General features: G+C 44.0%; 1 protein-coding gene across 1 annotated transcript in view; it reads right to left on the bottom strand.

Annotated features, from left to right (window-relative positions):
- The window catches only part of Npsr1 (neuropeptide S receptor 1), a 149,931-nt gene extending 135,237 nt beyond the window's left edge, over positions 1–14,694 (bottom strand). The window contains exon 1 of the mRNA XM_004652295.3: positions 14,548–14,694. Coding sequence (XP_004652352.2) covers positions 14,548–14,694 — 147 coding nt within the window. The remainder of the gene's footprint in view (positions 1–14,547) is intronic.
- Between the last annotated feature and the right edge of the window lie 8,212 nt (positions 14,695–22,906).

Genomic DNA, 22,906 nt, shown 5'->3' with positions numbered 1-22,906 from the left:
CACAAGATAAATATTTAACACAAGGTAAATATTGTGAAAACTTGTTGTTAGAACTGTATTGTTTAGAGAGTAATGTTAAGAAAAAAGGTCTATGTGTATTCAGGACAGACAGACGCAATTTTTGTTACTACTTTTGTATTTTATTTATATTTATTTATTTGAGAGTGAGAGAAAGAGGCAGATAGATAAAAAGGTAGAGGATGGGTATGCCAGGGCCTCCAGCTGCTGTAAACAAATTCCAGAAGTATGTGTCACCTTGTGCATCTGGCTTATATGGGTCCTGGGGAATGGAACGTGGGTCCCTTGGCTTTGCAGGCAAGCGCCTTAACCACTAAGCCATCTCTCCAGCCCTGTTACTACTTTTTGATATCTCGTTTGTTAAATGTGTGGATCCAGACTCTATGGATATGGAGCCCAACTGTAATTACTGTCTAATAAAAATGCCTAGACAACATTCTGCCTGATGAGCCACATAATTGAAAACTCTAAGGCTGCAGGAATTCCATTCCTGTTCTGAATGAGCTAGGGAAGGAGGTATGTAAAAGAGCATCCTCCAGAGGGCCCACCTCAGCTCAGACTTTGAAATTTTGAGTTCAGGCAGGAGGCTCAAAACCAATTAGCTAAAATAAACCAGGGATTTGCTGAAGCAGAGAAGGGCAGCAATGGAGGTGAGGCCTGAAGGAGATGAGAGGTGCGGGACAGAAGGTGAGCGCTGCTCTGGGGGAGGAGACAGGCAGGGCCTCCTAAATGACTCACTGTGCAAGCTCCATTTCCTGAGAAGCTAAGTTGGGTGACTGGTCAGTGAAATGAGAAAGGCTAATGAGGTGGCCCTGGTTTCCATTTGTCCTGTCTGCTCACTTTCTTACGTGCACTCCTGGGTCCCATATGTGCTTTCTGAGTCTTGCAAACTTTCCTATGTCTTGGGTCAGGTATTTCTCATTCCAGCTCAAGCCAGACACTCCAAGGGGGCCTCTCTGTGGTCGACGGGTACCGCTGTCCAGCTGACTGCAGTCACTATTTCCATCAAAGCTTTCAGATTTTGGTTACTTATTCCAGAAAGAATTGGGGCTGGACTTCCAGCCCGAAATATAGTGCATATGATTTTCCATATTTTAAAAGCCTTTAGCATTACACAGTAGCAATGACTGTTGTAACTGTATAGTGCTCCTTAATATTCCATTTGTTGGTTATGTCACAATTTTGTATTCCTTTTTTAGATAGTTCTTTAATAAAACAAGCTATCATAAAACCCTATGCCTGGTCTCTGAGTATTTCTTTTGTATACTCATGGTAAACTACTGTGAGGAGAATTACAGAATCAAAATGTAAATAGTGAGTTCTTTGAATGTCGTCAAATTGCATTCCAGAAAAGTTGGGGGTCGGTTTTCTTAATCGACTGTGACATTGTCTTACAATGTCAGGGTTGATGTGTTATCTGGACTCCCCCTCTTGCAGTTCCCTTCTCCTTGCTGGGATAAAGCACCCAAGCAAAGGCAGCTGATGGGAGTAAAGTTTTATTTCTCTATTTTATTTTGACTTATAGTCTTGAGGGAAAGCTTCGTGATGGCAGGGGAAGCCATGGCATGAGCAGAGGCTGAAAGTCGCCTCTGCCACAGCAGGTGGAAAACAGCAGCTGGAGAGTGAGCTGATCTCCACGGGGCTTTGTCACGTGCACGACAAAGCCCCGTGTGTGCGTGCACACAGCCACTTCTGGGCTTTCTGGCTGACTTTAGTCGACACTACTCTTTCTGTCACCTGCAAACCAGTCAGGGAGACTCCTCCAGCTTAATTCTTCTTCCGGACTCCCATGACTTTCCAATTTGCTTCTCCTTTCAAGCTTCAGAAGCAGTGGGTCAGTAGAACCTTCACTCATTTTCCTTGGGGGCCGTTGAGCCCCTAACCCCATATTCCAGTGACCCCTCTTTATATCTTGGTGTCTTCTCTCCAGCCTTCTCTTGTGAGCAAGTGCCCCAATTTCCTATGATGTCTTCTCCCGACACATCAGATTCATCCTGATTAAATGCTCCACAATCACAGTGTAAGCTGTTAACATATTTTTGCTAATGAAACATCAGGTTACTTCTCATAAGGAAAAATAAAACATTCTCATTATTTAGCGTGATACTCCACTTGAACCAAATTCTTCACTCCCTGTTCCACTGAGATGCCCCACTTCTACCTGCTTGTCTTCTAGGCCAGGACACCTGGCTTTTCTATGGAGGATATTTCTTTTCCATGCGCTCATGTCCTCTCTGAGTACCTGTCTTTCCTTGCTATATCTAATTCACAACATCTTCTATCAGAAATGGCTAATGACTGCATTTTTTTCTCTCCTAATGTACAGAGCTACCTGAGGCAAGAGATCTGCTCTGACAGTCTCTGAACCCCAGAGACTAAGATATTCCTCAGTCAAGCACATCTGTGATTCTCAGCTTAGTAAGGTATGGGGTACTTGTCATGATGAGAAGGGAGAAAAACATAGTTTAAAAGATTGGATCCTATAATACTATGCTTTGACTTATTTTTTTTATTAATTTTTTTCTTTATTCATTTGACAGTGACAGACAGAGAGAGAAAGAGGCAGAAGGAGAGAAAGAGAGAGAATGGGCGCACCAGGGCTTCCAGCCACTACAAACAAACTCCAGATGTGTGTGCCCCCTTGTGCATCTGGCTAACGTGGGTCCCGGGGGATCAAGCCTTGAACCGGGGTCCTTAGGCTTCATAGGCAAGCACTCAACCACTAAGCCATCTCTCCAGCCCTTTGACTTATTTTTACATGTGATGTTTCTTTCAAAATTTATATCAAGTTGAATAAGAATGAGGCATAGTTATGCTTATCCATATAGGCTGAAATTATTTTAACAATATTTCCTGGATTGCTGAATTAGTTCCCCAGCCCTTGGGACAGTAGTTACTCCTCTTTGGCTCGCTAGTATTCAGCAGAGTGTCCAACACAGAGAAAGAAGCTGGAGCCTCCAGACACATCTGGGCATGACCAAAAGCAGCTGATGGGAATTACATGTGTCTGCCGACTGAGAAATGCAGGGATTGGCGGTGGGCCCACTCACTCCATGGAAACTGTCCCTGACTATCCACTGTCCCGTCTCGGCCTTCTTACCGTGCAGGCATTTTTTTGTGGTGTCAGGTATCAGCACACATATATGGAGAGGGAGTTGTTGAAGGGTAAACTGTGACTCACTCAGCACCTGCCTTGTGTCATGGGGCTCAGAGGCGAACAGTCTCAAGACCTGGATGTGGAATCTGGAAGTGTTGGGAGAGAAAGCAGAGGCCTTGGATGGTGTGTGCTACAGGTCCGAATCCCTGTCTGTGCCTTCTTCCAGCATGGCTTGCTGTGGTGGCACATTTGAAATTTAAACCCAATGGGGTAATAATAAAGTGAAAGACCTTGCCCAACTTAGTCAAGTCACATGAACTTAATAAGTCCTTAAAAAGTAAACTTGTTAAAAAGATCGCTCTTTCAGTTAGCTGAACCTTCATTTTTAAATTTTTTATTTGTGTGTGCGTGTGCCATGTGTACGTGTAGCGCATGCATGTGTTTGTGTGTGCAGTTGCCTGCACCCCCAGTGGGTGTGCACACAGGGGTCAGAGTAGAACATCAAATATCCGCCTCTACCATTCCTCCATGCTGTTGCCTTGTGATGGAGTCTTTTGCTGGCTCTGGAGCTGCTGCTTCTCACTTAGTCTGGCTAACCAGTGAGTCACCACGATGCTCCTGGTTCTCCATCCCACTCAGGACTGGGGTTACAGACATGTGTGCCCATGTTCAGATTTCTACATGGCTGCTAGGGATTGAACTCAGGGACTCATGGGGGTGTGGCAAGTGCTCCTACACTGGGATCTATCTCAGCCCCTAGACTTTTCTTTATCAATGATGCATCAGGCACTAATCTACAGGTCCAAGAGATGCTCTAAGTGGATGGCATCAAGTGCAGAGGGCATGCACATAGGCTGACGTGGATCTAAAGAGCTGAGTCATCCTGCACAAAGATGCCAAGTGCGGTGCAGCACAGGGACAGAGGTGAGGCTGAACACTGAATGAAACTGAAGGCTTCGCAGGGAGGTTGCCACCCAGCTTAGAGCAGTATTGGAAGAAATATGGGTGTGAGAAAGGCCTGTCCGGCAGAGAAACAGAGAATCTCATTTTCTGGGGTGCTGTGAGACATCCTGTGCATTTTTAGGCATGTGTGTCATGTGTTGATCATAGCTACCCACTAGACCCTTGCTCCCCGCCCCAGCAGACTCCTAGGAGATCAGTTGTTGACCCCTAATTCGCCCTTCCCTTCTCTGTTTTTTTGTGTTCTTATCCTCCTTCTCCCTTCTCTTCCTCCTTCCCCCTTCCCTTTTCTTTACTTGTCCTTTCCAGTTCTCTTGTCCTCCCTGCCCTCTCCCTTTCCTTTCTGTCATTCCCTTCTCTTTCGATCTCTCCTTTGATTTATTTTGGAGACAAGGTCTCCTTATGTAGTGCTGGCTGGCCTCAAGCTTGCTATGGATCCCACAGTAGCCCTGACCTATGTAGCCCATATTGTCCTCAAGCTCCCTCATTCTCTCAAATATTTGTATTATAGGCCTGGGCCACTGCATTCAGCCATTAATTCATGTGTTCAAAGCCTAGTAGGAGATAATGCCTTCTTGCCTCCCCATACTTCTGACCTAAGCAAGGTAGAATTCTTCATCTGCTCACAGACTTGCTTTTTCTTGTCTGCACATCTGTAGCCAGGTTTTAAACTTATCAGAAATCCCTCCATGCTCTATCCTGTCTGCCTTCCTACTGTTCCTTCTGTGAGATCCAGCAACCATCAGTGCAAAAAGAAGTATAGATTTTATAGCAAAGACAGCTTACTATGGCATCAGGATTCCTTAAAGTTTGGCACAAAGGCTGCCTACAGTGGGATCACCTGGGGTATTTATAAATTAGTTGTGGTCCAAATTTCTGAGTGGATCCCAGGAAATGCCTTCTGGTGCTGAGAATCATTGAAGTTGGTGTTTCATGCTTCAAGCGGTCACAGTGTGATTGTCCTCAAGCCCACTCTGAGGGTGGCTGGGGGAAGTGCGAAATGCCAGCAAGAGAGGCTGAAGACTTCGGGCTTCATCCTGGACGTGAAGTTGTAGAGACTGTCCTGTGTCTCACTCGGCGGGGCCGTTTCCCATGCCATTGCAAAAAAAGACTTCTTGGTCTAATGAGACCAAAGTAAAGTGATGAATCATTTCAGGCTAAAGCCAGAAAGAGAAGGCTTGTTCTCAAAGACATGCAAGTTTATTTGCTTGTAACCGATATGACAGAAATTTACCCAGGTGTATTAAACCCCTGAGATTCTAGATTTAGCAATTTACAGCTGCATAGCCTTGTCTATCATCAAATCACCTTAAATATCCTTCTTATAATGTTGTTCACTTTGTATTTAGGTGGTCTCTACCTTTAGCTTCCCTCAATCTTCATTTTCACATGCAGGATAGCAAGGAGGGAGCAAAAGTGGTTAACCTGATGGAAATGTCACCAATGCATAATATGTTCATATGTTAAAACTCCCAGTAAAAATTATACAAAAGAATGACACTTTATCATCCTATAGAGATGATGAGAGGCTTGAATGTAATAGTGGAAAATCATTTAATAAACTTTGAATGTGTTGACAAGAGTAAGGGAATCATTTTTTAAGCAGACATCAATATTGTTTATGTGGAAAACAACAATTCCAATTACTTCTTATTAATTTTATTATGACCCTTGGTAATTTCGCTATCCTGTTGCCTGGATAATAATATTTTTTTCCACAGTAAGAGTCCATTCTACATATGGATAGGACAGAATTTCTCATCTTGGCAAGTACACTCACTCCACAGTAGACCATTAAACTTGCCTGGATAAAAGTTAGATCTCATATCAGAACGATAAAGTAAGAAATGGAATCCTCCCCAGATGTCTATGCTGTATTCTGTGATTTGGGTGGTCTAATTAAAACTAAGAGGAAAAGAAAGAGGGACAACTCAAATGTCACCACGGAGAACATTGAACAACGCTGTCACTGAGTGCTGTGATGCATAGCAGTGTCTCCCAGCATCTCCAGGCTGTGTCCATTAACAGTGGCATCTCATGTCAAAGTAAGTAGTCTGGAGAAAAGAGTGAAATAATTGTTTCCTGGGAATATAATTGCTGAAATTAAATCCACTCCAGGCTTTAGCTCTTCTCAAAGGCTCTGTCATTCTCTCTCCACTTTTCACATCTTCTTCTGAAAGACTGTCACTTACAGCTTTACTTGTCAGACAGGGAACAAGGAGGGAGCTGACCACAGTCACAGAGCTCAGCAGTGGGTTTCTCCGGTGGGAATCTGGGCTGCACTGCTCTCAGATCGAGAATATTTCAGAACCTGACATTGCCTAGTGATGACTAAAATACTTCCTTCTGCAGTGAGATGAACTAAGAGATTTAGAAAGAAGCTAGGTTCCGCTAAAGAAAATCAAGGTGACTTTTTTTAAATCCCCTTGAGTCCATAGCTTGAAACACTGTCATATGCTACAGAAACAGGATGACAAACTGACGATTTGAATCATAAAAGGATGTATTTTTTCCCACTCCTCCAGCCCAAGGGCTACACCCCATCGACCTTGGTACAACACTGACCTCTAATGCAGATGGAAAAACAAGCCAACACTGGGTTTTCAAATCCATCATGGAGAATACCAAAAATAGCATGATGTAATGGAATGAGTCTTTTTATCATTCAAAGCAGAGAGCTTGGGATAGCAAGTATGGAAGAGCATGCAGTAATTTCCCCATGATAGAGAAAAGAAGCTGAGGACATGGTAGTGTTGATTAATTCAGTAGTGTGCTATGGTGTACAATGGGAAGACAGACGTGAGGAAACTTGCACACTGTGAAGAAAGTGTTGTATTGCCTCTTAAAAGAAAAAAGAAAACAAGTTAATTTTATTTTTACAAAGGTTGTGGTATTATAATCCCTCTCCTCCCTCCCACTTTCCCTAAGGGCTCTCCTTAGTAGGGTTATTGGTGATCACTGTTGCATAATTAAGGTCCCAGTTGGTCTCTGTGGGGAGTGCCATGCCTCAGGATATTTCTTATTTTTTTTTAACCTAGAGATTTATTTACTTTTATTTATTTATTTGCAAGCAAGTAGAGAGAGAGAGAGAAGAGAGACAGACAGAGAGAATGAGCACACCAGGGCCTGTAGCCACTTCAAATGAACTCCAGAAGCATGTACCTCTTATATATCTGGTTTACATTGGTCCTGGGGAATTGAACCTGGGTCCTTTGGCTGTGTAGGCAAATGCCTTAACTGATAAGCCATTGCTCCAGCATGCCTCAGGATATTTCTGTCCACCCTGTGGCTGTTAAAATTTCCTCATGGTCTCAGCTGTGGCAGGTCTGTTATCAGTCTGTTTTTGTGTTGCGTTCTCTCTAGCTTCTGGGTTTCTGATTCCATGTGTTTTAATTGACCACGGTGTCTATAGCCACTCCCCCTAGGGCTGGTTGTCCAGTTAGTAATGGGAGCAATACTTCTGTTTCTGCTTCCTCTGCAATTTCTCATGGGCAGATGTGGTAGAGGTATCACGTCTTAAGGTAGGCAGTCGGCTACCTTGTCATATCCATGGATCTTGATTGTGGTTTGAGAGAAGAGTTTATTGTACAGAATCTTGTCTCTATATTCTCCTGTTGTTTGGGGAATGGCTCCTAGGCTGCTCCCATCCTAACCAGAAGTCTACTGTCTCTTTCTAGCCAAAATAAAGAGAGGAATGAAGGCATCACAAAACAAAAAAGATAGAGAAGTACCTGGGAATGGCAGCCTCGGGATTTTCCCCACATCTCATAAAGTGGGCTCTGAACTGCTCAGCTGTACTACGTGGGGAAGTGAGAAGACCTGAGTAAAGACCACTGTTTTTTTGTTTGTTTGTTTGTTTTGTTTTGTTTTGCTTCACAGTGCTGGTTTGGAAGATGTCAAACTTTCCACTCCCTCTAAGCATGCAGAAATTAGCTCAATATGGAGACAGAGAGCAAAGGAGATTCAAGGTCTCGAAGGAACTGTGATAAAGGAACTCTGACCCAGAAAGCATTGAGGAGGGTCTAGATAGAGGTCCAGGAAAAAGGTGACCATAGCAGAGTCGAACAGGACTCTTCATTTCAGCAGATGCCCACTTGCCACACGCCTCAATGGATAGGATTGCTACCACACCAGCAGTACCCACCACAAACAAGAAATTTCTACAGATCCACCGCCCCCTAGAGTTAGATGATTTCACTAAGCTAGTGCATGTGAAAGCTTCCTACGCTGCAAAGCTCGACAATGACTAAGTTTACTTTGAATTAACCAAGATTGTGCTTATTGATATCCTGTCTTAGTTGTGCAAAGAGAAATTTAGTTGATGTTTCCTTTTTCAAGCACTAATAAGTCATTTGACAGTTGCACACCATCCTTATGAAACAGTCAGCACTGCGTGTGTGTGTGTCTTTCTCAGATGCACAGGATGAAGTTGGATGGATCGCATGTTCATGCTGCCTAGAGTTGAGCATTGAGCTAGGGAAGTGCCAGGCCTGCAGAGCAGAAGCAATCAGGAAGAAAACTGGAATATTAATATGCATTTGACGAACACAGCACTGAATCACAGAAACTCAGATGAACATGTAAAGTAAAACCAATTAGGAGAAGACCGAAAGTGTGTGATATAAACGCGAGGCCCCCTTGTTACAAACAGCAAGGAATTAGAGGAATATGGACTACAGGCTTTTGAATCCCAGGAAAAGTACCACTGACATTAAGCTCAATTCTAAGATGAAAGGGGAGGCAAGCAGGCCTTGGAAAGGCTTGGTGAAGAGGGGCTCTCGGAAGCAGGCAGAGGGGAAAAGGGTCATTGAACTGATAGCCATAGGACTTGCAACTGCTGGGACGGAGCAGGCAACACGATGAAGCCCAGTATGCACGCTTTTATATAAACTGCTTGTGTTGATCCCTTGCTTAAGAATAGTATGACCCAGATGTAAGCCCAAGTAGCTATAGCCACCTGATATTCGATAAAAATGCCAAAAATACTCATTGGAGACGAGACAGCCTCTTCAGCAAATGGTGTTTTGAAAACTGGATAAATATCTGCAGAAGGATGAAAATAGATTCTTCTCTCTCGCCATGCACAAGAATTAAGTCCAAATGGATTAAAGACCTTAACATCAGACCGGAAACTTTGAAACTGCTAGAGGAAAAAGTAGGGGAAACCCTTCAACATATTGGTCTTGGCAAAGACTTTCTGAATACAACCCCAATTGCTCAGGCAATAAAACCACAGATTAACCACTGGGACCTAATGAAATTACAAAGATTTTGCACCGTAAAGGACACAGTGAAAAAAGCAAAGAGGCAACCTACAGAATGGGAAAAAATCTTCGCCAGCTATATATCTGATAGAGGATTAATATCTAGGATATACAAAGAACTCAAAAAGTTAAATAATAAGGAATCAAACAAGCCAATCAAAAAATGGGCTATGGAGCTAAATAGAGAGTTCTCAAAGGAAGAAATACGAATGGCATATAAGCATCTAAAAAAATGTTCTACGTCACTAGTCATCAGGGAAATGCAGATTAAAACTACATTGAGATTCCATCTCACTCCTGTCAGATTGGCCACCATCAAGAAAACAAATGATCATAAATGTTGGCGGGGATGTGGAAAAAAAGGAACCCTTCTGCACTGCTGGTGGGAATGCAATCTGGTCCAGCCATTGTGGAAAACAGTGTGGAGGTTCCTAAAACAGCTAGAGATTGATCTACCATATGACCCAGCTATAGCACTCCTAGGCATATATCCAAAGGACTCATCTCATTTCCTTAGAAGTACATGCTCAACCATGTTTATTGCTGCTCAATTTATAATAGCTGGGAAATGGAACCAACCTAGATGTCCCTCAACAGATGGGTGGATAATGAAGATGTGGTACATTTATACAATGGAGTTCTACTCAGCGGTAAAGAAAAATGAAGTTATGAAATTTGCAGAAAAATGGATGGACCTGGAAAGTATTATACCAAGTCAGGTAACCCAGGCCCAGAAAGCCAAGAGCCACATGTTCTCTCTCATATGTGGATCCTAGCTACAGATGACCGGGCTTCTGTGTGAGAATGAAAATACTTAGTAGCAGAGGCCAGTAAGTTGAAAAGGAGACATAAAGGGTGGAGAAAGGAAGGGAGGAGGATACTTAATAGGTTGATATTGTATATATGTAATTACAATGATTGTAATGGGGAGGTAATATGATGGAGAATGGAATTTCAAATGGGAAAGTGTGGGGGTGGAGAGGGAGGGAATTACCATGGGACATATTTTATAATCATGGAAAATGTTAATAAAAATTAAAAAAAAAATAAGAATAGTATGAGATACTTGGACCGCATTGAAGCTGAAGTTCACTTTTGTTCCACAGGTATAGGAAAGGTGTGGTCAGGAACGACAGCAGGAGAGCGTGGCAGGGAGGACAGACACAAAAAGGAAGCCAACTGTGTGCGATTATCCTTAAGCACTCAGAAGGAACCATTTACATATAAACAATACTTAGACTAATTGCATATTACATTCACTATGCACCAAAGGCGGATCAGTGAAAGATCGTGATTAGGTAATATTTAGCAATCATGGTTTCTATTTCTCCCCTCACTTCCAAGTAATAAGACTGAGCTTCATTTGCATAATTTTGTTGTTTAGGTAATTTACTAATCCAAACAGAGATGTCCCTCCACCTTGTTTTTGATTGTGTCACTCATCACTTAGAATCAGAAGTTCTGGAAACATCGCTAACAAATTCACCTGCAAAATTAAAGGATTTTACATACAGGGTTTTACTTTTATTTTTGACAGATCTAGTCACTTTCTAATGAATTATGTCCTTGAAAATGGGTAGATTGTTGACGCCCACATAATTCCTTAATGCTAGGAGCTCGGGATTGAGGAGGTGAATTGAATGGGATTTTGACAGTAGAAGAAACTGGAAATTGCGGCATGCCAGGGTCTCTCAGCTGAAAGCCTTGAGCCTACAACCACAGGGCCGGACACACACACTTCTTGGAGGATGGCAGAGGAGGTAAATTCACTCCCAACATTTCTTCTGAGTTTTGGGGAGCCCAACATGCTTAGGAAGGCATAGCAAGGCAAACCAATGAGAATGGCCACTAAAATCTGGAAGTAGAAGGGGCTGGAGAGATATCCCAACAGTTAAAGGCACTTGCTTTCAAAGCCTGATGGCCTGCGTTTGATTCTCCAGTATCTATGTAACGTCAGATTGACATGGTAGAGCATGCATCTGGAGTTGGTTGGCAGCAGAGGCCCTGGCACACCCATATTTTCTCTCTCTCTCTTCCTCAAATAAATATTTGGGCTGGGGAACTGACTCAGAGTTTAATGTGCTTGCTCGCAAAGCCTACCAGGCCAGGTTCTATTACCCAGTACCCACATAAAGCCAGACAAAGTGGTGCATGCATTTGGCACTTGTTTGCAGTGGCAAGGGCCCTCTCATGCCCATGTGCACTCTCTCTCTCTCTCTCTCTCTCTCTCTCTCTCTCTCTCTCTCTCTCTCTCTTTCTCACACAAATAAATAAAATATTTTAAAATAAAATTTGGAGGTGGAGATGGGAGGAAGATGGGCTCTAAGCTTTGTGAAGAAAAATCCAGAAAGACACAGACAGGGATATTTTGTTTTCTACCAACAGAGCTTTGTGTCAGAGACGAACAGGAATGCTAAGTCGTGGCATAGGACCCCAGTGATGTGGATGAACTAACAGACAGTAGGTGAGGCTGTGACGTGGTGGGCATAAATCCCCCAGGGCCTGAGCTGGCACGGGCACCAGCAGGGCCACAACAAGCTCCACGTACTAGATCCACCTCTGACCTTAGACTCTTTCACTTCGAAATGAGGAAGAGGAATGTGAAAGGGACCTTGGTGAGCACAAAGACCAGGCAGGCTGGGGCTGGAGAGACTTCTGCCAGTGAGAAAGTAAACTTTTGTTTCCCGTTCTGACAAATGCTGCCAACTGGTTGGAAGAGAACACCACGCTTTACCTATGCAGCAAGCATCCGCTCAATGTGCCCACACTGCTCCTGAAACCAGGGTGAGAGCTCAGTGTGATGAACACTCCAGCATCCAAGACAGCGGCATGAAGCTGTGAGACATGCACTCCTGAGACTGCTGGACTCAAGGAATGCGCTGAGGAGACCTGCTGAGCCATAAGGAACAGACGGTGGAGCGCAGATAAACACAGAAAAGGGGGCTGGGGAGATGGAGCAGCAATTAAGGAGCTTGCCTGCAAACTCTAACAACCAAGGTTCGATTCCCCAGCACCCTTGTAAAGCCGGATGCACAAAGTGGCACATGTATCTGGAGTTCATTTGCAGGCAGCTAGAGGCCCGCCCTGGCATGCCATTCTCTCTCTCTCTCTCTCTCTCTCTCTCTCTCTCTCTCTCTCTCTCTCTCTCTCCTTGCAAATAAATTTAAAATAAAAAAGAAAGAAAAGAAAAAAAAAAGATGGACGGCACCAGCCATAGAGTCCAAATATGATATAAGCGACCTTAAGGGCCACACAGCAAGACTTTTCAAACCAAGACTGTAGCAAGTGAGTCTGTTGTTATGATTTCTAGCACCTGCTTTACTACTGTCACGATTTCTATTTTTTGTTGTTTACCGCTTTGTGGGCACTAAAGGAACACATTTGGAAAACAGTACACAGGATACAACTGTCTCTGAATCAACAGTAGAGTAAAACTGCTTGTGCTCAAAGGGCACAGGAAAAATGATATATGAAGAAACTGAAGCTAAAACCCTGACTTCCATATGCCTAAAAACCACTGTTTTAGTCAATAATGCATCTCTCAAATAGGAAGCAGGTCACCAAAAGCTCTTCACTAGATACAATTCATCTTTCTCTCTTTGTCCATGGTCTAGCTGTTTTGTCAAAGCCCACATACAGGAATGAAATACAGGGGATGCCAACTGTCTCTCTCGCTCAGGGATGATGTGGCTGTCACACAGGATCTGAAGGGACATTGGTGGAAAGCCAGCAAGAATGACTTTGTTTGTTTGTGTATGCACAATGTCCCCTCAGGTGGGATTAAAAATGGCAAATGAGATTCCAGCCGCCAATGGTTATTGTCTAAGTCTCAGAAGAGTGGCCTTATTGCTGGTAGTTGTCCCTTTTTTTGTGGGGGTGGGGGAGCAGTCTCTCTTCATTCTGTTTGCCATCACGTTCTATAAATATTAAAGTCAATAGGGCATTGTCACCGAGAAGAGCCCTTGCTTCCCGGGTACACAAAGCCTGCCAAGACAGACTCAGCGCAGGCTAAGTTCATACGGGGCATTGTTCAGTCTCTAATAAGCAGCAACAGCCTCAAGTTTCTCTTCCCATGGTGTGTTGTCAAGCTGTGGGCATGCGCGTGTATTAGGAGGCAACTCTGTGGAACTGGTCCCCCGAAGCCAGCTGTGCTTTGCTGCTGGCCTCTGTCCTTGGGAAGAGGCCAACTCCCGGGCTCCCTGCTGAAAGTTTAATTCTAAAAGTTTGCAAAAAAATACTGAACCTCTAGTTGAGAGATGGATATCACAGCTAGCCTACTTCCTTGGGCAAAGCCCAAATCATTTCAAGAGCACACAGAGGATGAACAAACACCACAGCAAAGCAATGACTAGCACTTTCCTCAACGAATTTTGCCTTTGTACATAAAGGACCAGTCTGAGACCCGCGCCTCAGTGCAGGGACTAACTACCATCATGTAAAATAACCAGACAGCTCAGTATTTGCATGCATGAAGCAGGAAATGTGTTTTCTAGTTAGCTGATTTGTTCCTGCCCCCAAGATCTTTCTGTAAAATGAGGGGCAGTATTAGTTTAATGAGGAGCTTTTCCTCCGGAGTTCTTGGATACTCGGAGGGCAAAGCCAACCAAATTTGGGTACTTTCAATTTGTTGGAGGCAACACCTTGTTGCAAATGCTGACACTACCAACTCTAGCCACAAAGGATTTATTCCTCACTCATGCTCAGTGAGAAGAAGCAACCAGGACAGAGTGATCCTCTCTGCCTTCTTCGATGCCATGGCCCTCCGGCCTCCGACTTGCTCACTGAGGATGTGGACTATCAGCATCCCTGCTGGTCCTAGAAAACACTCAGTTCAAACAGTGGGCACACATTCAAGAGAAATGCCTGATTTTATATTTCTATCAGAAACAGACTGCCATGGGATGAAGTAAAAATGATCTTACCTAAGGAAAAGAAGAAAGTGCAAAAAAAAAAAAAAATCACCCATTCATCAATGTTACCTATGATTCACAAGTTTCCATCCCAGCAGCAAGACACACTTATATACATACAAAATTATGGTATGGGTCTTTGTAACCTATGGAAATATTAAGTTTGTGGGGGGGGTCTCCCCTTTTTAGCAAAGTAACGATAGCCATAGCCAGTACTGCGAGGATGGCCCTCGTCATTAAGCCACACCTGTCCTCCTCATGCAGAGCTGGAGTTCAGGGGAGAGGCCAGGACACTTACCTTAAAGGAGGAGTAGAAGGAGCCCCATTCCTCCCCTGCCGTCACTTCAGTGAAAGTCACATTTTCAATGCAAGTCTCGGTGGAAGGAGCCGGCGCTGGCACGGTCTGGTTGACATAGGAGCTGCCCTCTGTGAGGTTGGCTGGCATGGCTCACCCACGGTCAAGCCTCTGCCCCTGCGCCTGGAAAGCAGCTGGATGAGGGTCCAGCCAGGCCTTTGAGAGCCCAGCAGCTGCTGCTCCCTCGGCACCTGCTCTGCCTTGCAGAGCTTCTGGCTCCTGCTTGCCTAAGCCGAGGCGCAGCGCCCTCCCTGAGCCCACCTCGCTGAAGAGCTCTGCCTGACAACAGGGAAGATCCACGTGCTCCTCTCTCTCCTCGGCACTTACTTACCACCCAGCAGCCAGCGAGCCCTCCCACCCCTCAGCCCTGCCCAGGGCCAGGCCTCCTCTCCAGAGCAGACTGGAGCCTCCACAGTCATGCCCGTGGCTCCCTGGCTGGGCCTCCCCTGCCTGCTTATACTTTCCCCAACTTACACAGCGGAATTCCACCTCTGCTCTGGCTCCCGGGGAAGCGTGCATTCTGGACTAGTCAGCTGGTCCGTTCATTCTGGTCATGTTTGCACTGCCGAAATGAGTTGTGACTTAGAATTCTCACCTGGGCATTTACTTAGTACATTATTTCAATAATTGTAGGCAAATAACACTCGGGATTTTACCTGGGTTTTCACAAGGCAGTTCGGAGAAATTCAGGGTCTACGGTTGTCAATGGTGAGACCCTGCCACCCCCATCTCTGTCGGTGTGTTCACTTCCACTCCTGCTGAGGACCAACACGGGGTAAGGGTAGGAGGGCAGAAAGGAGGTAACAGCAGCTTCCTAACACTGTAGACAGGGGTACGCAAACAAACAAATAAATGAAATTTTCAAATAGCTGCTTTCTACTTCGCAAATAAACTCACAAAGCGCATTTCCATGTTCTTTGGCTTGATTTCCAAAGCAGCTCTAAGACAGGCGGGGAAGTTACCTTTATTTATGTTCCTAGTTCCTTCTAGAAGAGACCAGCTGATAAATGACTTGCCCAGGATCTCACAGCTGGTGATGGAAATGAACTAATAATCCATCTCTCCCAAATTCCCCCAAAGTTATTTACCGCAACATAGATCAATTGGCATCAAGTCTCAAATGTTTACTAGGGCAAGAAGTTCACATGACCTGGGCGTGGTGGCACACACCTTTAATCCCAGCACTCGGGAGGCAGAGGCAGGAGGATCGCAGTGAGTTCAAGGCCACCCTGAGATTACCTAGTGAATTCCAGGTCAGCCTGGGCTAGAGTGAGACCCTACCTTGAAAAACAAAACAAAACAACAACAAAAAAGAGTTCACATGAATAAGATAGCAGGCCAGGGGTGAGCCAATAAGAACTAAAATGCCTATTTAGCAAGCCCTGTTCCTGAAGCCTTACACTGAAGACTCTCTGTGCACCACATAGGCCAGCCACTGGTTGACAACCCCTGGTTTAGGACTAGGAGGATTTAGCAGGTTGTCCATGATATGTCTTAGGTATTCTTTAGCATAATAAATGCAGCCCCAAGCACAGGCCATTGTGCTGGAAATGGAAAGATATAAAGTCCGCAAGCGAAGGGGCACCAACAGGAGGGAGCTGGGTAAGTGTGGGTTCTCAGAGAAAGGGTCAAAACTACATAATAACCCAAGGAGTTCATTGGCAAGTAAATGTGGAGATATGTTCAACCACATTAACAATTAAGGAAAAGCAACGTAAACATAACCTTAACCCATAAGCCCAGTGAAAACTCAGGCGTACAACCCTCTAGTGCTGACAAGATTGAAAAGAAATAGTTATATGATTTTATTCTTATGTGAGTTAATTGACGTGGGGACTGTAAAGAGAAATTAATCAGAATCTAATAAAGTTGGGATTACCTACCCTCTAATGCATCATTTCATTTATACGTATTGGTAAATTTCTATCTCTATCTGGGTTACTTGGGAAAATTCATCATGCTACACCCTTCAAATGTACACATTTTTCTGTAGGTATGTTTTTCTTCAAAAAATTATAAGACAAGTTTTGTGAGAAACTTTTAATAAAGGGCAGAAACTGGTTGGGTAATAGACCTATGGGAGTGGCAAGATGAAAGCAGTGTTTGTCATGGCCACTGGGTGGGTGGATAGACTTTTCTGGCTATGTCCTCTCTCCAACCAGGGTCCAGGTAGATTATTGCTTAATGTGTGGCTTCCTTCTAAAAAATACTAACATATATGTACAAGAAGACATGTAGTATGGCTTGGAAACACACCTAAACATTCATGTTCACAAAATTAGCGAGACATCTGAACGTAGAAACTACTAGCATGTCCAACAACTGGACAGATGAATATTCATGTAGTTATATAATGAAATACTATACAGTAAAGAGAATGATCAGTATTGTAGATGAAACTCACAGACACAGTACTAAGCAAAACAATGAATGTATTTCTTTTACTTATAAAGAATAACCATGTACCTCAAAAGGGGCCCAACTGAAACTAAGGACAACTGGCGAAATAAGCAAGGGTGATGTTTTCCTGTGAACCGGATTCCAGCACAAAGGGGAAGGAGACCAACGCAGAGAAAAATCAACTCCTACCAAATCAGAGAGCCAGAGCCTCAGAGGCCCCCAACACCTCAGCACTGAAGCATATCAAAAATGAACCCAACATGGCTCGGGAAATTTTGCGGAAGAGGGGGCGGAAAGAATGTCAGAGTCACATGTTGGGTCATGATTTGCAGAGACATTTATCATACCAATAACTGGGGGCTAACTCCACAATGCATGACCCATTTTCATTAACAAGGAGGGTCTAATGGGAGGGGGTAGATCACAGACGAGCCTAAACAATGGTACCAAACTGCCTGTATTTACTGAAAAGAAAACTAATAAATTAAATTAAATTAAAAAAAAAGAGGCTGAAGAGGTTGCTTAGTGGTTAAGGCATATGCTTACCATGCCTAAGGACCCAGGTTCGATTCTCCATGTCCCACTTAAGCCACATGCACATAGTTGTGCATGTGTCTGGAGTCCATGTGCAGTGGCTGGAGGCTGTGGTGAGCCCATTCTTTCTGTCTGTCTCTCTGTCTCTAATAAATAAATAAAAAATAATGAAAAAAAAGAATAACCATGCATGGACACACAATAGAGTACTGTCCAGGAATTAAAGGGAATATTTTCAGGCCAGCTTGACAAACTAACATGGTATAATTATTGATGTGATGTGTCAGTTTGACTGGGTATAGGGCTCCCACAGATTCAGGCAAGCCTTGTTGGGTATGTCAGTGAGGGCGGTTTGGGATGAGACTGACAGATGAATTGGGAAACTGAGCAAAGCAGGCACCGTCACCAACAAAGATGGTGCTCATTGCTCAACGGAAGGCCTGAATCCAACAAAAGGAGATTCTCCTGTGAAAATGAGAGAGCTCTCTTGCCTGACTGTGTTGAGATGGAGTGTTGATTTTCTCTTTTGAACTTAAACACAAACATGGTTCCAAGATGCTTGCATCTCAAACAAGGGTCTCACATCTATGGATCTGTTTCTTTGGAGAATAATCACTAGTACTTTTAGCTCTTAGCTCCTCATGGTGAACTTCTCCCTAGAGTCCACAAAAATGGGAGGAACATAGATGAAATGCACACCTTATAGTGAAACAATAAGATAGTAGCTAGGGGCTGGAGAGATGGCTTAGCGGTTAAGCGCTTGCCTGTGAAGCCTAAGGACCCCAGTTCGAGGCTCGGTTCCCCAGGTCCCACGTTAGCCAGATGCACAAGGGGGCGCACGCGTCTGGAGTTCGTTTGCAGAGGCTGGAAGCCCCGGCGTGCCCATTCTCTCTCTCTTTCCCTCTATCTGCCTTTCTCTCTGTGTCTGTCGCTCTCAAATAAATAAATAAAATTAAAAAAAAAAAAGTAGCTAGAGGGCTAGCTGATAAACACCCATCTATGTGACAAACACCTACCCATGGAGGTTCCTCAGAAACCTCCGCAAAGAACTGTCATGTGATACAGCTATAGCACTTTGGGGTATATAGCTACAAGAAAGAATATCTTTTCTCTAGAGGTGCCTGCACATCCATGTTTTTCACTGCACAAGTCACAACAGTGAAGCCCAGACTCAGCCGCATGGGTGGACCCATGGGTGGCTGAGTGGATGAAGAATTGCATACTTACACAATGTGCACAGTGGAATTTTGTTCAGCTCTAAAGAAGAGTGGAACTGGTGTGCTTATGCCAGGCCGACGGCGGGGAATACTGGGGAGAACAGGATACACCACTGCATTGAGAATAGAGAGCATCACCCGTCCAAGCCCAGAGGTCATCGCGTACGAAGTGGTGACGCTAATACTGCTCTCATGGTTAGCCTGAAAGCCAGTTCCAGGGAGATGATGACAGACACCGTGGTCACTCAGACCTCATCAAAACAGAGCTCTACAGAGAAAGCAACACAGATCCTTACCTTGCCCAGGGGAGGAAAGATTGTAAGAGCCTCAGGGTGGATGGGAATAGCCTGAGGCACCGAGGAACTTCTCTGGAATGATTACTCTAACATCAATGAGAGACAAGGAGTTTGTTTACCCGGGGACCAACTCTGGGATCACTCCCAAGAAAACCCCAGGCCCAAGGACAACCTGCACTCTCTTTTTATAGTCTGGCAGCAAGGTGAATTCCATAGCAACAAGGCAGATTCCATAGCAGCAAGGCGGGGTGAGCAAGCAAGGGGGCACTTTGGGAAAGCAAATGCAGCAGTTAGCTCTGAGGTAAGGTTGTCGAGATCCTTGTCAAGGGCAACCTCTCTTTTGTCTTGACTATCCCTCCCTCTGACTGCTCTTGGGGGGAGGGTTTGCCTAGGACTTTTTGCTCCATTGAGCAAGAAGAGGTTAGCCCTGGCAACAATCAGCACCTACTATAATTCAGCATTTAACAAGTGGTCTTTTCGGCCTCAGCACTATTCCTCCACCAGACTGCCTGAGGCCTCCTGATCCCCACAATGAATATCAATAACTCCACTGAGGAAGAACCTCCACAGAATGGGGACAGGGTGAGCGGGTCAACGAGCGCAACCTTTTTTTAAAAAATCAATAAATAATTTAAAAACTAAAAATGAATAAAAGAAGAATGGAATTAGGCCATTTGCAGGAAAATAGATGGGGTTATCATTTTAAGTGTAGTAAGCCCAGAAGGACAGATATCATTAATTGCCTTTCATATGTGGAATGTAAGGAGGGAAAAGTAACATGAAGGTAAAGGGAGCTGTTGGAGATCTGGAAGGGGAAAGGGGGAAAGGAAAGAAAGGTTAGGAAAGATGATTATGGTCAAAGTACATTATATGCATATATTAGCGTGTTGTAATAAGTCCCATTCCTTTACATCCAACATACTACTTGAAAGGGCTACCATATACTATGGTAGAGATATAAATTGGAACACACATCAGAAAATGCACACTGTATGACCCAGAAATTTCATGGCTTGGAAAATGCCTGGCACAAAGGAGCCCATTTGTCAACCAAAGAAGGAGTCTAGCAGCTCTGTAATTGCTGCTGACCAGAAAGGATTACCCTGCTCCCTGCATGGAGTGAATGACATGAGAAAATTCCACAAGTAAAAACGTATTGAGTTGCACCCACATGTACTTGCAGTATGTATGTTATCCAGAGGTCAGAGGCTGGCTTGGGACTCTGATAAGAATGGGGGGATGGGAGGTAGCCATTCACTCCACAGCAGAGATAAAGTCCAAGATCGAGGCGAGGAGACAGGCCGAGAGAGGCTCTTCTGGCTGATTCCTTTTCCTCGGCACATATTGTCCAGGGAGATCATTGCTTGGTCTGCGGTTATCACACAGCACAAAAGCAACAGCAGCAACTTCGGAACCTGGTTTGGCTGTGACCGGTGAGGACACAGTGGGACACGGCAGATCCAACACACACAAATGGGCATTCTGGCCACCATTAATGTTTCTTCTTGCCCACCTGTGTTAGGCTGCAATCCAGGTGTTTGGCCAGGAGCATAGTGTCATTCAATGCATTGTTTTTCCCCTAGATTCCCTTGTGATGTTGACAATTTCTTTTTCTTGTGGCAATAAAATTGATAGCAGCTTTTATCTTCAAAGACATCACGGGGTTGAGAAATTCTAGCATTATGGGCACAAGGGTCTTACGAGATCTCATTCATGCCATTGCATACCTCCTATGTCCTGTGTCTCACCCTGACTGTTAGAAGTAACTCACAGGTGAGCCTTGCTACTACCTAAAGCTATTGCTTACTCCTGTTTGGAGTCTGAGCAATGTTTCTATTCTGCCTGCTTCCCCACGTTGTTTGGTGTATCAAGGAGAAGCTGAGCGTCACTTTTATTCTGCTCTCCCCACGCATCATTTTCACAGATGTGGAAGTTGAAACATGGAGAGGGTTAGTTCCAGGTTTACCTCAGGGTCTGCTGTAAGAAGACAACCTCCCTTCCCCCACTCCCAGAGAAGAAAACAAGCTGAAAGAATTTGAGTAGCTTTCAAAGCTTCGCCCAAGATCCTGGCACATTTTGATTTATAACCTGGAGCTCCATCTCTAAGGTCTATGCTCTACACTAACAAGTATACAAAGCAAACATCACTAAAAACAATGCTGTTGTCCTGCTGCCGAAACCAGAAATTAATTTTGTTATGGATTAAAGAGATTTAGAAGGAGAATAGTGTTCAAAGTCATCCATCACAGTATTCTAGCAGAAAAAAAAAGTCATGAAGCTTATTGTTTCCATTGATTTGAAGCACTTCTCCTTTAATCCAGATTCTATGCTGTATAAAAAGAACATCATTTTCCTTCAAAAAAAAAAAAAAAAGTCAAGCCAGGCATGGTGGCACACGCCTTTAATCCCAGCACTTGGGAGGCAGAGGTAGGAGGATCGCCATTAGTTCAAAGCCACCCTGAGACTACATAGTGAATTCCAGGTCAGTCTGAGCCAGAGCAAGACCCTACCTTGAAGAACAACAAAAAAAAAAAAACAGTGATTGAAACCTAGGGTCCCCCCCACACACACATACACACCGGGCTTGACATCAATGAAACTTCTTTTGGTGAAAGGGCTGTGTCCATTCAAATGTGGGTGATTCTGACCACAGAGCAGCTTCCCTTAGGATCCTGCTTCAGACTGGGCCATCTGTAACTGCGCTGGGCTTGCTGGCCACTGAACGGGGCGTGGCTGACTTCTTTGCATCACGATGTGCTAAACCTGTGTGGTTACTGCATGGTGGGGCAGGTTGAATGGCGAGGTCTCCAAGGCCACATGCTATTCTAAGATGTGTCAGTTACTATGGCCAGGGGCATAATTATAAGTTTTCAGGTAAAAAGAAAATAGAACTTCCTGGCCCCGACAAGGAACCAAGTCACAGGAGCCACCCATACTCAAGAAGAGGGGAATCACACAAATGTGTGAGTACCAGGTCTCTCGTATGGTGGGGTCCACCTTAGCATCTCACATCATTCTTAGGTGTTTGTGACTGAGGGAAGCAGCTTTTGAATAAGGTTAAGAGAATACCAGAGTCAAAAGTTTAAGGGATATACTCCAGAAATACTATTTATGAAAATAAGTCATTTTGTAAAAGAACTGAAATGTTTTAAATTGCAAAAATAATAATAATAATAATAATAATAATGAGCTAACAGGGCAGGTTATGAAAAAATTCTCAGAAGACATTAAAAGTTATACTATCAGGGCTGGAGAGATGGCTTAGCGGTTAAGCTCCTGCCTGTGAAGCCTAAGGACCCCGGTTCAAGGCTCTGTTCCCCAGGTCCCACGTTAGCCAGATGCACAAGGGGGCGCACGCGTCTGGAGTTCGTTTGCAGAGGCTGGAAGCCCTGGCGCGCCCATTCTCTCTCTCTCTCCCTCTATCTGTCTTTTTCTCTGTGTCTGTTGCTCTCAAATAAATAAATAAATAAATAATTTTAAAAAAAAGTTATACTATCATGAGAATATGAGAAAAAGGCAAAGTAATGTGCACAATAGAAGATACGTGAACATCTATATAATGAGCCTCAGTGGGAGAGTTAAAAATAATTGAAAAGGGATAGGGAAGATATTTATGAAAGAATTTCATTTTATAATTGATAGACGTCTTTAAGTTTGGAATTTAAAATTCTTAAGTATATACTTTTAGAAAGGGATGAACTGCCACTTTGAAACTTTCATGAGGAAAATGAATGCAGACATGAGAAAACTGACAGGTACCAAAGTTTGAGGGTCAGAGAGATTCAGTATTATAAAGTTCTTTTCTTTCCTTTTTTTTTTTTTTTTTTTTTTTTTTTTTGAGGCTCTTACTCTACC

The sequence above is a fragment of the Jaculus jaculus genome, chromosome 11 (assembly GCF_020740685.1).
Source record: "Jaculus jaculus isolate mJacJac1 chromosome 11, mJacJac1.mat.Y.cur, whole genome shotgun sequence".
In the NCBI taxonomy this organism is placed as follows: Eukaryota; Metazoa; Chordata; class Mammalia; order Rodentia; family Dipodidae; genus Jaculus; species Jaculus jaculus.
Note: the sequence above shows the minus strand (reverse complement) of the source record. Positions and strands in the feature narration are given on the sequence as shown.